Source organism: Trachurus japonicus, chromosome 19 (assembly GCF_045865225.1).
Source record: "Trachurus japonicus isolate A0001 chromosome 19, Traja_1.0".
Lineage (NCBI taxonomy): Eukaryota > Metazoa > Chordata > Actinopteri > Carangiformes > Carangidae > Trachurus > Trachurus japonicus.
Window position 1 is genome coordinate 14,230,690 of NC_140925.1, and position 16,249 is coordinate 14,246,938.

General features: G+C 41.5%; 1 protein-coding gene across 1 annotated transcript in view; it reads right to left on the bottom strand.

Moving 5' to 3' along the window:
• The window catches only part of ca10a (carbonic anhydrase 10 (inactive)a), a 258,968-nt gene that overhangs the window by 16,078 nt on the left and 226,641 nt on the right, over window positions 1-16,249 (bottom strand). The window contains exon 5 of the mRNA XM_085761575.1: window positions 9,200-9,295. Coding sequence (XP_085617701.1) covers window positions 9,200-9,295 — 96 coding nt within the window. The remainder of the gene's footprint in view (window positions 1-9,199; window positions 9,296-16,249) is intronic.

Below are 16,249 nucleotides of genomic sequence, written 5' to 3' on the forward strand. Positions count from 1 at the left end.
ATTTTTCTCAGTCAGAGGCTCCTACACTCTTTTGTGTTGCTGCTGCTTTGCCTTGTGGAAAACAAAGGCTCCCACTGTTTTCAAGAAACCATTAAAAACAGCTCACAGGCACACACTGCTGCCACAACAAAACATAATCCATCTCTTTTTTTAAATAGTAAATACATTGCATTTCAGTCCTAGCATAACTCTATAGCGGATCGTGCTATTATGTGACAGGATTGTTGCCCGGGTGACCCAGCTGAACCGCCTCAGCCCTGCAGGACACAGTGATGTAATGGTAACATATGAAATTAGCTGCATTCATATTTCAGAGAGTTCAGGTTATGATTATTATTTTTGTCCATTTTTGGAGAGAGACAGGAACGCTGGGGAGAGAGAGAAGAGATGACATGCAGCAGAAGTCACATTCAGCTCTGCTGTGGTAATGACTGGGTGTAAGTGGTACGTGCTATACCAGGTGTGCCAACGGGGTGCCACATATTTCAGAGACTTAGAAGAGAAGATTGATACCACTTTGATGTTTGCACATTAAATATGTAGCAGCAGTCAGGCCATGGTAAGCCTGGCTCAGTAGTTAAAGCATATAACTCCCCTTAAACCCATAAAGTCCTTTTTTAAAATTAATTAATGTTGATGCGCATGTTTAAACATAATAATGATGGTTTCTAACAGTCTGGTTGTTTATCCAGCTTCCACTCTTGATGATGTGTAATGTCCTTACTGCTGATCTATCACTCATAAGTAAAACAGATAACCAAGAGGAGCAGGTTGTTTTGATGAGCACAATGTGTTTTCCTATAGGTACAGAGAATTTAACCAGTAATCTAGTCTATTTTTAGATGTTAACACAGTTACATGATACTGGGTGATAATCCACTTGTCAAACATACTGTGACTATACAATACAAGTACACAGTACGAATGCAGTACAGAAATCTACATTATACAGATTTTCTTTCTCCTATCCTGCCTCTGGGGAGAAGAGTTGGAAGAAAGGGGTGATGGTTCTCTTTATTAAATGTCTTAATATTTTGTTATTTACATATTTGAAAAAAAAACAAAACAAAACAAAACAATACAAGTAAGGAATATTTCCAAGTGCTTTCATTAAGCCTCTGAGAATACAACTAACAGTGGCAAAACTGGGTTTTCCAAATCTCCACTTTGCCAGAGTTTTCAGATATAATTGTTTTCAGTGACTCGTGTAAACAAAAGTCTGAAACACATGGAAATATCACAGTTTTTGCCACATGTAAACAGAAGTCTGAATGTGTTCCTCCTTCACCGAGCTCCTCCCTGCACCTCACAGGTGTGGCTCATCAAGATGCTGATTACACAGGCTGATTATAACAGGTGTGACTCAGGCTGAGCCTATTGCAATTTTATGTTTTTTTTTTTTTTAAGAAGAAAAAAAGGTATTTATTGGGTGCTGTTTGTGTGTCCAAAGTTGCTGGATGTTGGCGGAACATGCTGTTGAACACACGCATCCAGATCTCAAACATGTACAGCTGCTGAAGGCCACGTAAGAACTGGGATGTTTTAATCTTCCAGGAATCGTGTACATCACACAGCAACATGAGACGATGGCAGCAGATGAATGGAACAACAATAAAGGGCCTCGGGGTCTCGTCACGGTTCCGTGTGTGTGTGTGTGTGTGTGTGTGTTCATCCTTTCAGCTTAGAAAAAGTCTCAGATCTTTTATTTCAAACCATGAAAAATGGAGGTAAAATCAAATGTTTATTTATATAATTAATATTTTTGTTGAAAACATTGTCTCAACATCAGGGCAGTGGTGGTGGATGTTGATGTTTGATAAAAGATGCCAATCATTTCCGTATTCTCTGGATTTACTATGGAGGTATTATTGTTACTTTATTATTTGAAAATGTGCATCTCAATCTCTGTGTGTGTGTGATGAGAATTGTAAATGTGTATTGACATTTGTGTGTATGTACATGAATCTGCAAATGTGTGTTCAGAATATGTATGCGTAATCAAATTTGTAAATGTGTAAAACAAATCCATGTCTGTATTCAGATTTGTGAAGAAGTGAAGACAAATCTGCAAATGCGTATAAAGATCTGTAAATGTGTATGTAAATCTGCAAATGTGTAAACAGTTCTGTAAATACATAGACAGATCTGTAAGGCGGGAGCTCTCCATTGTCTTTTTACACACACATTTTGGTACAGTTCTTCCGCAGCAGGATCCGCAAATGCGTACACAATAATACATTTGGAGTCAACCCTCACACTTTCTTTTAGACGTGATACTGTAAATTCTGTGGGTGGAATATCAACGATGAGAAAACTGGACCACGTATAACACAAAGACTGTGATGCGGAACCACCACTGATGAATGGATAAAGGTTGTCATCTTCCTTCAAGAGTCGGATTCTTGTGAGAGAATCCGGAGGAACTTGACCCGTGCCTTGCTCGGCTGCACCGCCTGACCCCCAGTAGCAGGAGAGCAACTTTTAATTCCCGCCTCCACTCTGCTTGACTAACCCCACTGTTCGCCGTATAGTCCGAGGCGCGAGGAGCTGTTCCCATCACCGAGACGCGCTCGCTAATAGTTTGAAGGAGGCATCTCGCGCTTGGACCTCACCCCCACCGTGCCCTTCCCTGACCCCTCTCCGCTTCCCCTTCCATCCTTCACTCGAGCTCTTCGGACTTGGCAACTCCAACCGTCGAGATGTCTTTGGGCAACGTGATTAAAAAAAGATGTGCTTGTCCCTCCTCCTCCTCCCCTCACCTCACAGTGCAACTGAAGTGACTTTGCCTTCACCAGACACTCACAAGCTGCTCACTAGTTTCCCCACTTTCTGTCTCTCTCATATTCATCATCTTTCCTGGAAAAAGCACCTGAGGGGGGGATCCAGCCGTCCCGTCTCCTCCATTCCAGGCATGTCCTGGCATTAGGCAGGGAGGGAGGTACAGACTGAGGCGCCATATGGCTGGATGTCGATCAGACACACGCGAGAAGCGCGCGACGCATCTTGAAGCTCCACATGTTTACATCAATCAACAGTTAGCGCGACAAATAGCGCATTAGCGAGAGTAATGTTTTCACAGGGGCCCTAACGTACAGTATAAGGGAGAGCAGAGTTGGTTTCAGTTGTAACACTTCCAATTTCTCCAATCAGGAACATGTTTCATCTGATTCACTGTATTTGTTCAGTTTAGTCCTTCTTTCATATGTGGAGGAGTAGTACCTGCAGACACATATGCATATTTTAGAAGGAAATAAATCAATTTGATGTAAGAAAGTTTTTTCCCCCTCCATTTATATTTGTGATAGCATCATCTGCTTTGTAGTTAAACTCATCAAACTTACATCACAGTTATTGTGAGTCTATGTATATTTCATGCAAGTTGTTAGTGCTAATGTTTTAGTTGCTGTAAGGTAAGCAGGTTCATGGCTAAGGGTTTGGGTTAGTTGTAACAGCAATTTAATGTTAATGTTAAACTAACCCAACCCAAAATTTTAATTGCATTTATGTTTTCTTTGAATTTCAGTTTGCCTAGGTCTTGAAAGACAAAGACGAAAAGGATAGGGTTAAGGTTAGGATCAGACTATATGACTGACAGTAACATAGTATATACTTGAGACACGCACACACACACCCACCCACCCACACACCGATTATGTTAAAAAGTCTTTTAAGTGTCCAATAAAAAGCTTTCAATATCTAATTTTCATCATAATACTTATTTAATAATGTTACATCTCGCTTCGGGGTATTTTACAATGTTATATCTCACCCCAGGGTGTGTTACAGCTAACCCAGAACTCCTTGTCTTTGAGACCAAACCATGCATTTTCTGTTTGTGTTGCAGAGATACCAGCTACGCCATTTGATAGAAGACACATGGAACTAGTTTGTCTCACATTTTGAACGCACTGGCTTAAAAGAGTTTCAAGATACAGACAGAACTGTCAAAAATGTTACAACCATCCCCGGTCTCCCCTATAGCTGCAGTCGCACTCCGAGGTGCCTCACGACTCGTTGCCCAGAATGTGGGAACAGGTCTGAGTCACACAGCAATGAGGTTAGTAAATTTAAGGAGGCATGGGAAGAAAAAAAAAAACTTGAGTCACTGAAAGGTGAGAAAAATGCTCCGAAAGAGAGAGAAAAAGAGAGAGATGTGGCTAATTACCACCTGTCTGCTCGGTGCTACTACTGAAGAGGCTGACCTGGTGAAACACGCTAAAGACAGTGGGAGACATTAGCAAAGGAGATGATGAGGGAGAAAAAAACAGTTGGAGAGCAGGTGGGTGGGTGTGTGAGTAGGTGGCAGATGAGCAGAACATGTGTGAGCGTGATTTTTCTCTTTGGGTATTACTGCTAACTTTTTTTTTTTTTACATAGGCATTAACAAAATTGTCTTCCCCAGCCTTGTACAGAAGATTGTGCTGCAGTATTTATCTAAAGCTGAACTAAAGTAGATGGAGGTGTGGGTGTGAAATGACTGGACCCTATTTGGTCTAATTCTTTCATGACAGTTTTAACCTTTAAAATCACATTAGGCAGTGTTACAGGCTGCTGACCACAAACACTATCACTAATTAAAAAGTAAACCAACAGACTCACAGGTCAAAGAATAGTGTAGAGGGGGGAAATTGAATAAAGGTAGGCCTGCTTTACCCAGGAACAGGAACCAGTGTTGCTTTAGGATGTGGTCCAGTTTAAAAATATTGTTATGAAGTGTGTGTATTGTGTAGGGCAGCAGAGTTCATGGAGAGCTGTTAGACTATTCCCGGCCCCTGCTCTAAACAGAGACCCACTGACACACAGTCATTTTATAAAGTGCTGGTTATCATAGACACCTCTCCTGAAGTAAAAGTCCAACTCATTATCTGTAAACACTGTGAGGTGTGTCACAGCTGAAGATCTCCGAGGCTTGGGTGGACAGGAAACTCTAAACCATGACTCAGCAGTACAGAGAACAGAGTACATATGAATGAAACCTTAGGAAAACACAACTATAACACACAAATACACCAACACCAACCAACCAAGTTTAGAATGTTTGGGTTTTGTTCTGCAAATCTGGTTTTTATTGCTTGATTGAGCCACTTTGGCTTTGTCTCCTTAGCGATCGCAGCAGTGACTCGTGGGTATCATAGCATCTTGTTTCATTATTATTATCATTATTAATTTCACTGATTACCCTCTCGCTGGGGACTCTGATATTGGTTTATCTGCATTAACATTGAGCTGAATAGCTCTCTCAGAAAGAAAATTAAAAACCGACTGCTATGAACATTAACCAGTTAATATTTAGGTCTGGCTTGATGTCAAAAACTGGAACATAGTGGCTGCCGTGGGTTGTATCTGATTCTGTCCTTCTGGTTTTAACCAAGGTTCTTGAAGGGATAGTTCAACATTGTGACAAATTCGCCTATAGCCATAATCCCTATAGTTTTAGGAGTAGGTTCATTACCTTTATTTGTCAGTGCAAGCTGTTTTTAGATTGGTGGGGGTATGGTACTTTTGCATTTCCCTCATCAAAATAAATACACAATCTAACAACTCCAAAACTCCATTCGCCACACTATAGAATAATAATATAATTATGTAACAATATGACACATGAAGCAAATACTCAGAACTACTTGCGCTTTTGAAGTCACTCCCAGCCGTGTCTGGAATGTAGTTCCGGCTACGCATTTGCCTCAAAAACAACTCCTATGTCTCTTAAAGTTACATTATTATTTCACAGTGTGGTGAATGTGCAGGTCACAACTTCTCCACAAGAGTGTCTTGGAGTTGAGGGAAATGTGAAAGTACCGCGCAGCTCACGTCTCTGCCCCGCCGATCTAAAAACAGCTTACACCTACAATTAAAGGTAATGAACCTACTCCTAAAACTATAGGAATTATGGTAATGGAAACACATTTGCCAAAATGTTGAACTATCCCTTTAATAGAACATCATATTCTATGACAAAATTGGATTTGCTAATAACTGGAAGATGAATGTATTTGAATGAATATATCCAAAAAGTGCTACAACTGTCCCCAACCATCCTGTCCGTTTCGAAACTAGCTGGTGTTGATACTTTTCTCCACTGTCATGTAGATAAAATGTACAACACCTAAGATGCAATGTAAATATTTCAGAATAGCAACGCGTATGGTGTGATATGATTATATTATAATCAGGGGCAGGTACATCTAACATGAGTGCAGCTGCAGATGGCTGTTGTGAGGCCATTTCCTCAGGCCATCACACATTTCCACTTCCAGAGCCCAGCTCCTCTCACATCTCCTCCCACACACTCTCCTGCTGGTTGGATGGGGGAATGGGGGAGGGTTGACCTAGGTCAGCGTCTCCTCTGTCTCTTCAAGACTAAATGATGGTCCCATTGACATTGGGGAGCTAATTAGCAGTTAGCAGCTGAACTTTCCACTCTTAGCGCACACGGCGCTGAGGATGTTGGCTGCCCGTCTGATCTCTGAGCCTCTCGTTGGAGATGGAAACCTCTCATACACAACAAAGAGACAGGGGAGCGCTGCCACCACCCCTCTGCACTGCTGCTCAGCCCTGACACAAAGCCAGGGAGCACATTGTCTTGGCTCTGCAGGAAAATTGGATTGCTAATTGTTTGTGAGTCCTGGGTTTTTGAGTTGAACATTCAGAGGATTTCGGGGAAAGGCACAGATAAAGCAGGAGAGTGGATGAGCGGGAGCTGCTGAGGGAGCACCACTGAACTTCTGACAGATTACTTTAAAGAAAGATGTGGCTGTTGAGTCCTGACACAGATACTGACCCTATTCTCTGTTTTAAAAGATGTATCGACTCTGATGCAGTGACGTTCACAATTTATTGCACTGTGCAAAATCTCTGTCATATTTTGCATAATTCAGTTCTGTTTCCTCTTAGGTCATTTGCAGGCATATGGCCCAGTTACCAATGCCCTGGTTCAGCCATATTTAAAGGATGTGAAGCTCCTGCTTCTGTGCATGGGAAAGGTTCTACACATAATCACATGATACATTATTTCCTCAAAATAAGACCTTGATGCATATGTTAACATTTCTGGCATGAACTAAGCTAATACTGACACTCAGCTTACCTGCTACTCTGACCTTTATAATCAAACTGCAGTGATTATTTGTGGATCATCATTAAACATGAAATCAAAGTCAGAAAATGCCATTGAATGCATTAGATTCATGTAGGTACGCTGTTACAACACTAATGTACTAAAACACATTTTTGCTGGGTTTTCACTATGTGGTTCTAGTTCGACACAACTCTACTCGCCATTTTTGCATTTCCACTAAGTAAAAGAATATGGACTCTGGTTACCTGGGACCACTTTTCTGGTAGCACCTCAGCTGAAGTTCCTAAACAGGTAAAGAGGAACTTAAAGGTGACGTGATAACACTGCAGGCCACTGATTGGTCCGGGAGAATCTTCACTGTGTCATTGAGCCATCAATGCATGGCATGAAGTAGGCCTGTTAATACGTCACCCTATTGAGTTTTAATAGTTTGGGCGAGAAAGTAACTGTTCTGATCTCAACATGTGGTCAGTTTATCCAAATAACACCTTTCTGGACATTTGCTACAATGTTTTCGGAGATGTGAAGAGCCGCCTGGGACCAACTGGCCCGGGACCAGCGGGTCATCTCAGAGGCGAGCAGGAGAAAGGATCAGATGAACTTATGTACAGATGGCTGAAACAAACACCTGGACACCTGGTATCAAAGCTGAGTAGAGTCAAGCTGGTACCACGTGGTGGAAATGCAGCATTTAAGTGAACTCATTGTTTTATTTCCCTCATAATTACGAGTAGAGGTTAGTTCTTGGGAGTGCAATGTTCCTTCTGTAGTTGAAATGTCCCGAAAAGTTTTGAGTTTCTGTACATTTTCATGTATGAAATGAATTCAGTTTTTCAATTTGGGATGCAAAAGGTTTGAAGTGCAATATCTCAGACTGCTCAGAAATCAGATAGCTGATAACTCTAACAGTCGTCTAATAGTTTTATTGGTCTAATCAATACGATAGAGTCTTATCGCTTTCAGGGGCTCAGTCACAAACTCTTCTCTGTTAGTAGCACAGAGCAATCTGATCATTCTGAGATTAACGCTGCAGCAGGAAGACAAGCCCAGATACGCAGTCACGAAGAAACATCTTCAGAGTCCTGCAGCAGATGGTCCGGCCCCTAAAGGGCCCTGATCTCAACATCATGGAGTCAGTGTGGGATTACATGAAGAGACAGACTGAATCCACACAACTCTGCAGGATCAACCTACAGTACCTACCAAGTACCTGCAGAAGTGAGCACAGGTTGAACTGTGGAGAGCTGGGGAGTGATTTTAGTGCTTTTGTCTGTTTGCTGCATTTGCACAGAGAGACTTGATAAAGGTATTCACACATAATTCAGGAGAGTGTCTGACTTCATATGAATTATTGTTGTAAAATTATTATCTGATCAGTTTTTCCATCTTAGATAAAGAAAACAATCAAGGAACTAATAAACTGAGTGATGTCCCACTGACATGTCCAAACTTCTGCTGTGAAAAAAACGATTTATTTCATTTTCTTACTTTCCTCTGGAGTGAATATGATTACAATTTTTAAACCGGCTCATGAAAACCTGAGGTGTATTGTTGCCATGGAGTCAAACACTCACTTTGTTAGAGGCTACACCTGCAGACAACAATCATATGGATTACTTTACTGACACGTTACACAATCTGACAATCAGGAGACAAACTGGAGACTGAGTGCAAGAAGCAGGTTGTGAATTCAAAACTTGCATCATATGGTTTCAAACACTAAATAATTAAACGCTAAATGCTGTTACAGAATTTCTAAACAGCTTGATAGTAAATAAAGTGCTAAGTAAATTAAATGAATAGTGAATACATAGTGTTTCTACACTCCAGTGGGCGCTTGCTTCATCTTTAATTGAGTCTTGTCTGTGCTGAACATGACGTTACTGTAAGCCCTGTTTTATTTTTCCCTACACGTTCCTTCTGTGTGTTGTATACCATAGCTGTCTGTTAATGATGAAACTCTGATTAAACCGTAGAAGAATGTAGGAAACTCCAAACCCATGTGGTGATTAGTATTCTATTGGCTCTGCACAACATGAGACATTGGGAAAAAAAAAAAAATCAATTCTTGTGAGTGGATGAAACACGCAGGCAGTTATTAAACATATGTATGAGACTTACCTTCATGAATATGGACACTATGACCAGTCCATTGGGGCTTTTAGCAGCTTCTGTGTAATTTGTGTACAGCTCGTGATTATAGTGGATCAGCTGAACCTGGAACACACAGAAAAAGGGACATGTTGAGATTTTAGTGAAAGGGGGGGAAATCACAATCTGACACGTTTGGCTGACAACTTAAACACTGTGAGAGTGAGACTTGAGGCTGAGCTCCGCGGTGAGTACAAATTAGAAATACTGGAGTTGAACACCCTTCTAGAAAATCTATATCTTGGTTGCCTTGTGTCAAGAATCCCTCATTCTGCTAAATCCTTCCTCGCTGCTACATGTCAGATGATTTAAAAGGGAAAATCGATATGGGATCAAATCTCTCCCATGGATTCTCAGAGACAGTCAGTTTAATGGAAAGAGTTGGTGTTTGGAACATTTTATACCCACTGTAGATGTGGATGGTAAGTAATAAGGGAGATAAAAAGGCAGGGATGCTGTCATCATTTGATCCAAGGCCATCCAGCTCTCACAGGCTGAGGTGAGAGAGGATAAACCATCTCCCAGCATGAGGTTAATGTTTCACTGACACAGATGCTTCATCCACTCCAGCTGTTCAATATTCCTGCTTTTTAATGATGTTTGGACGTGGGCAGGAGGTAGCGCTCGCTTCCAGCCTGTAAAAGTGGTTTTACGTAAAAACTGTTCCGACAAAGAGCACAGAGGCAGGGATTTCAGAGACAGGTCTGTCTGGAACATGTGTTTGGTCTTTATTAGTAGACTTGACAGTTGAGAGATGACAGGATATGAAAGGACATAAGTTATGTTCAGACCTGACCTGCTAATGATGTCAAAATTAATGCATTCAAATGGCATATGTTGGCCATGAGGCTTGATAATGGGGATGGATAGATAGATAGATAGATAGATAGATAGATAGATAGATAGATAGATAGATAGATAGATAGATAGATAGATAGATAGATAGATAGATAGATAGATAGATAGATAGATAGATAGATAGATAGATAGATAGATAGATAGAATGTGCTATATAAATAAATATGTATTGTATTGTGTTGTTTTGGTAAGATGAGCTAAATCAGATGTGTAACCCACTGATGCAAGTACAAACAACCACTTTGTGTACTGTTGGATTGTTGAAGTCTGACAGTAACACACCAGAAAAGCCACGGTCACAGCCAACACTCTCAGCCTCAACGGCATCAGACTGGGAACTGCAGGTTGACTTGGACAGGGAACTCAAGGTCCCAACACCAAACTCCTTTAGACCGGATGTGGTGCTACTGTAACATCTGCTTCTTTGAAGCATGTCGACCGGAGCAGCTCAAGCACCATGAGCTCACAGAGTACAGTGCTGGAGGAGAGTCTGGAGAGCTCGCTGAGAGCCAGTAGAGATGGATGTAGATGTTTTGCGGCCCGGTCCCATGTGCAAGACCTACACCATTCATCACAGGAGCTGCAGAGAGGAGAATCTGCAGAGAAAGCCTCTAGGTGGATTTAGATTAAAAGCCAACTGGCCCGATCAACCCCGGCTGGGCCACCTGAGGGAGGCTGTCTGATGTTCTAAGGCCTGAAACACCTGAGGAGCTCAGAAAACATCCACTGTTGTATCTATACACTGAGGCCTAGTCCACACGAACACAGGTATTTTTGAAACCAAACTTTTTGGGCCTCCAGTTAAAAAAAAAAATCCCTGTCCACACCAACAATGTGATAAAAAATTATCTCCTGTCCTTGTGGCCGTTGGAAAAGTAAGACAGAAGAAAAGTACAGTAGGGAAAGGAAAGACTTCTCATCATCTACTGTAAGTTTGTGTAGCCGATTATTATTATCTGGCTCTCTGCGTTGTGTTTCGGTATGGACTGCTCCAGGTGGGGCTAGAACCCTGGTCTCGATGATGCAAACTGTTGTGCCAAGAGGTCAATGACCGCTTGGCAGTCGGGTTTGCACGTCCTTTTTATGGGTGAGTGAGTGCACCCGGACCCTCCGTTACATTTGCAAAACTAGGACCATGCTACTACAGTATATCCTTAGGTTTCTAATTTACTGCCTTTAGACTGTATGTGTATTTAAGTAGCAATATACACAATAATAAGCTTTGATATAAAAATTGCTTATTTCAAGCACAAAGGCACAATAATGATTTGAGATCCTTCCCAAAGGCTCTCTGTGTTTCTCTCCCCACCTCCGTAAACTTCTCATCCTTGCTCACTGGCAGAAAAGCCTGGCGCCAACTGTACTGGAGGATATAAATAAACAAATGTAAGAGGAGAGCAATTATGAAATGCTCGATTGGGGGAGCGCAGAGCGACAGAACGTCTATAAATGCAATCAAGGCGAGAGAGGAAGTGATTAGGGCCCTACACTGATCTGATTAGATTTTTAGGTGAGAGCAGCAGACGCAGCCAAAAGAACTCATCCACACATCCCTCAATGACAAATTGCACAAAGTTTGCTGCTGGTGGGCAATAAAAGGCCAGCGTGGGCCATAATAAAGTGAGAATGTTTGCCAAATGGAGGAGAAAAGAGGGGGATGCAGAGAGAAAGAGGAGAAAACAGAGGGTGTAATTAGACACAGTGTACCTCTGGTTCAGACTCACTAACTACTGAATACAGTAACCCCTTCACATATACAGCTGCGGGCCATCACACTGTTTCTAATAGCACTGGACAGATCGTGACAGGACTCAATATGGTTTGAGAGATTCTGAGAGAGAGCTGGAACGAAATTAGGGTTGGGGTTCAATAACACTTCATCGAATAGGAATCCAGTATTGAAACTGCTTATCAAATCCAAATCCCTCCTCACATCTGGCCCAGGTTCATCTTTCAATATTTGTGACTGAAATTACAAACTCAAACCTACAGAGTGAGTCTAGATCTGTATTCAGCTTCGTGTTTGCCGTGAATCATGGGGACGGTCCTGTAAAATCCAAGCCTGTACTTCAACTGTGCATTAGGTTATCAGTTATCAGGACCCTTGTTATGTTTTCATGTTAGACATCTGGGAAGTAATTATGACAGAAGCAAAGGAAAATGTCTGGTGGTGTAGTATAAAATGAGAAAAAATTGTAAAGAGGAGGTTGTGGTGGATGGATGTGTCAGAAAACATGTATGACACACTACGGCGGTGTTAGATTCCTGTGTGACACCAGCACTTCATACTGTAACCATGACAACAAAGATTATCTAATGTTGAGGAAACCAAAAACCACAACCTTTTCTTAAACCTAAAAAAGCCATGACTGCTATAAGATGGTGCAGGGGCACTGTGGTGGCCGCTCCATTCCAAACACAGTGGCCTGACAGCAAATTCTGATTTAGTCTTTTGGCTGAAACAGTGTTATTTCCTGTCTCTCTCAACTAACCTGTCAATTAAAGGCTAACCCCCCCCCCCAAAATATATTAAAATTGTTTTTAAAAAATCTCCTCATGAGCTGCCACAAGTCAACCACCCACACTCAACGAGTGGTTGTGAGTGGGTGAGTAAGCAAGCATGTCCCATATGGGTTGTGGTCCTTATGTAGGAGGTCACCAGCTTGAGTCCTGTGGAAACCTGTCTGTTCCCCCATGCTCTCTCCCTGTTCCCTGTCTATCAAAGGCAAAAAAGACTGAAAAACAACTATGACAACATATGGACTGTAAAGTAACCATGAATACACCGCTGAAGGAGACTCATGCTGTGTCTCGTGTCATGTCGTGCACTTACATACTCAAAAAACTTAGTTTAAGTATGAAGGCATTCGAATTGAGACACAGCATCACTCCAGTATCAGAACATTAGGACAAACAAGCTGTATGGATGTTCAGGCCGGATGACCTGTGATTGTCGTCAATAAGATGTTTCCAATATAGACCAACTTCACCCGTCAGTGGCTTTAACTCTCTGACTGATTGGTGTGTATCTTTACGATGACAGTATATTGAGTTTGTTCATTTAATAAAGTCAGTTTAATGCTTTCCAGATGGAAAAGCACCACAGCAACATTATCTCACCAGTGGCTCTTCAGTGTGTCAGTCGCTTCACGGCCACCGCCACGCGCTTCAGTCAGTTAAACCTGAATGAGTGGACGGGGTTTGAGACAACACTGAAGTGGGTGTGAAGGGTCACTACTGCTTGGCTGGCCGGTCAGCTCTCAGGATTGCGTGTGTGTATGAGGGTGTATTCGTTTTGTGTGTCAGCGGGGGTCATGACAGCCTCTTTATGGCATAATGGCTGGCCTGGCCCATGGGGCAGGGAAATATGAGGACAGTAAGTCGATAGTAGAAGAGAGGTGTTTGCTGTTAACGGAGGGAAGGGGGTTTAAAAGCGCTAGGCTGGAAATGACACCCTCAATCTCAACTTCCAGCCATCTGTCCCAGCTCCTTCAGATTAACTGGAGAGGAGATCCATAAAACTAAGGCCTATATTGCGCTATGATTGCGGATAGTCAACCTCCCTTGTTATTATTCTGCTGTTTTACTGGTATGACAGAGCCAGAATCATCATCATCATCATCATCATCAGTGTTAATACACATCATGATGCTGTGGTAATTTAGTTAGCTGTTTTATTCAGTTATATTTATATCTGTATTTATTTATTTTATTTTTTTCAGAATAAGCCATGCACTGATGTTCTGATGTGATTTTAATTGAAGATCCACCACTGGGACAGCGCGGTGCAGATGTGGGCGAGATGTGCCATTTAATAATGATTAATGATAATTAGGGGAAGAGAAAATAAAACAGAAGAAGCTTTCCCCCTCATCAGAACTGTGTGACCAATAATATGCCACAGCTCACAGTAGCTCAATGTGATTTCCCACGTGTGTGTGTGTGTGTGAGTGTGTGCATTTGGACATAGAGGTATGTGTATGTGCGTCCGTGATTGATGGGGGTTTTAAATATTTGCAACAGCCGCTTATGGCGAATCCTTCTCAAGCACTTAACAAGATTTGTATTAAATTTAGCCGGATCCCGTCTTTAGCGACGAGCAGCGTCTCCTTCAGCTAACTCTCAAATCTCCCCTGGACTTTATTGGTAATTTAATCTGCTCGCACAAATAACATTCGAATGCACCATGTTACGTTTTTTTTGTTCTTCATCATACCGCTCCATCGGTTGATGTAAATAACGGGCGATAATGTTTGTAAAAGGTCAGGAATGTTATTAAAGAATCTAACTGAATGTTTTGTGAGGACAGAGGGGAAATAGTATGACATTATGTCCCCTTGGAATTATAAGGTTCTATCTGCATTCTGACCAGATTTGAGATATAAAGAACCATATAAGACCGATATACTGTAGAGTTTGAGTTTTGTTTTCCAGATTAAATTACCAAAAATGCATAAAACTTGAAAAAACACCTCCTATTATGTTACCAGTACCAGAACTGGAATAAGTGAATAACTAAATTTTGACAAAAATGTCATCATCATAATTCCAAGGGGATGAAAAATGGAAGATGAGTTTCTTGTCACTTGACGGTCAGCTGTAGTTGAACCATCATGGCTGACAATTCTCATGTTGAGCTGAAGTGAAAAGGTTTTTTTCCATAACAGGTGTTTTTCATGATGCTCTCTCTAATCTGTGTCAGACACCTGTGACAGAAATGACTCAGACTGTGCCTTCCACTCCACCAGACAGATATGATGCTGTTTGGCTCATACCAAATGTGTTCAGTGTTAACTGCAAACATCTAAAGTGCACATTGCATCCTTACCGACCACTGCATTGGATCTTTATCCATGCTAGTATAGTGACAGTTGCTCAGGTGGGTGGATGATCCACTACACTGCTCCAGACAGAAACATACAGACAGATGTGGCTCTATTGAAGTCAAATATCATGATTAATGATTCCTTCAGTGTGCATTGAATACCATCAGTAGGTCAAAGATTTATCACCTTATGAAGTGTAACCTCACAGAGCTGGTGATGTGGGTGCAGTATCGTGTTTGATTGCTTCCCTCCCTCCAGACGAACACAGTTTCCCTCAAATTTGCATATTGCAAAGTTAATGCAGAAATTTGAAACAGTAAACTTGATGTTACTCAAGAGATTTTTGCAATTGTTTTAATGGCTGAAGCTCAGTTGCTGGTGAGTAAACAGCTGTTAATGCTACCGTTGGCAATGCAGCAACTGCAAAATCTAGTCATAACAATGTTACAATATGTCCTGTGGGCATACTGGACAGAGGCTCTGGCTAACTGGTTGGCATGCTAATCTTAATCCAAGTGATAGAAATTGAAGCACGGCAGGAGGTTTGTTGCAGTCCTCCACCTCTGGAGACAGCTGTTGGGGAGTGTAGGAATGAGGCCTGATGCTAAACTCACAATGTTTCTTCTAGACTGGTAAGCAAACAGATGTTAATGCTAATGTTGACAATGTAGCAAGAGCAAAAACATGCAAAAAGCTCCCTTAAGGTTCCTAGCCAGACTTGAACCAAGGACTGAAGCACAGTGGGGGTGAATTTTGAGATTTAACTTATTAAGATGAGCAATCTGTGCAGTGTGACAAGCCTCACTGTCAGGAAACATCAAGAAATGACAGAAACAAATGAAATAGTGAGAATAATAAAAGTTTCCTTGAGTGTCCTTGCAGCAAGTGTTTTCAGTGTAGGATTACTTCCTATATGACCTTACTCAAAAAACATAAAAGAGATGAATTGTTCCCTTTGATGTACGGCTGAAATGAACACAAAGCACCTACAAACCTACAAACCTGAGAGGAAGGAAATCAATCACAACACTTGTGGTATGCACATTCGTACTGTCAACCATTCTGTCGCCACTAAATCATTCCGCTGACTGGTCCTTTAATGTGGCCATCTTGTATTGGCACGTTTGATGGGATTTCCCATGATGCATTGTGTATTTTTTCTCTTTACAGGAATATTAGCATTCATCATGTTAGATATAAACGCAATAGCAGCAGCATTTTCAAGCTCAACCTCAAGGACAGTATGAATACGAATAACTTGCGAAAGGCAGTTCTGACCTGACTTTTTTTAATCAGACAATAATAGGATGCTTGAGTGTCTAAGACTTGAGCCAAT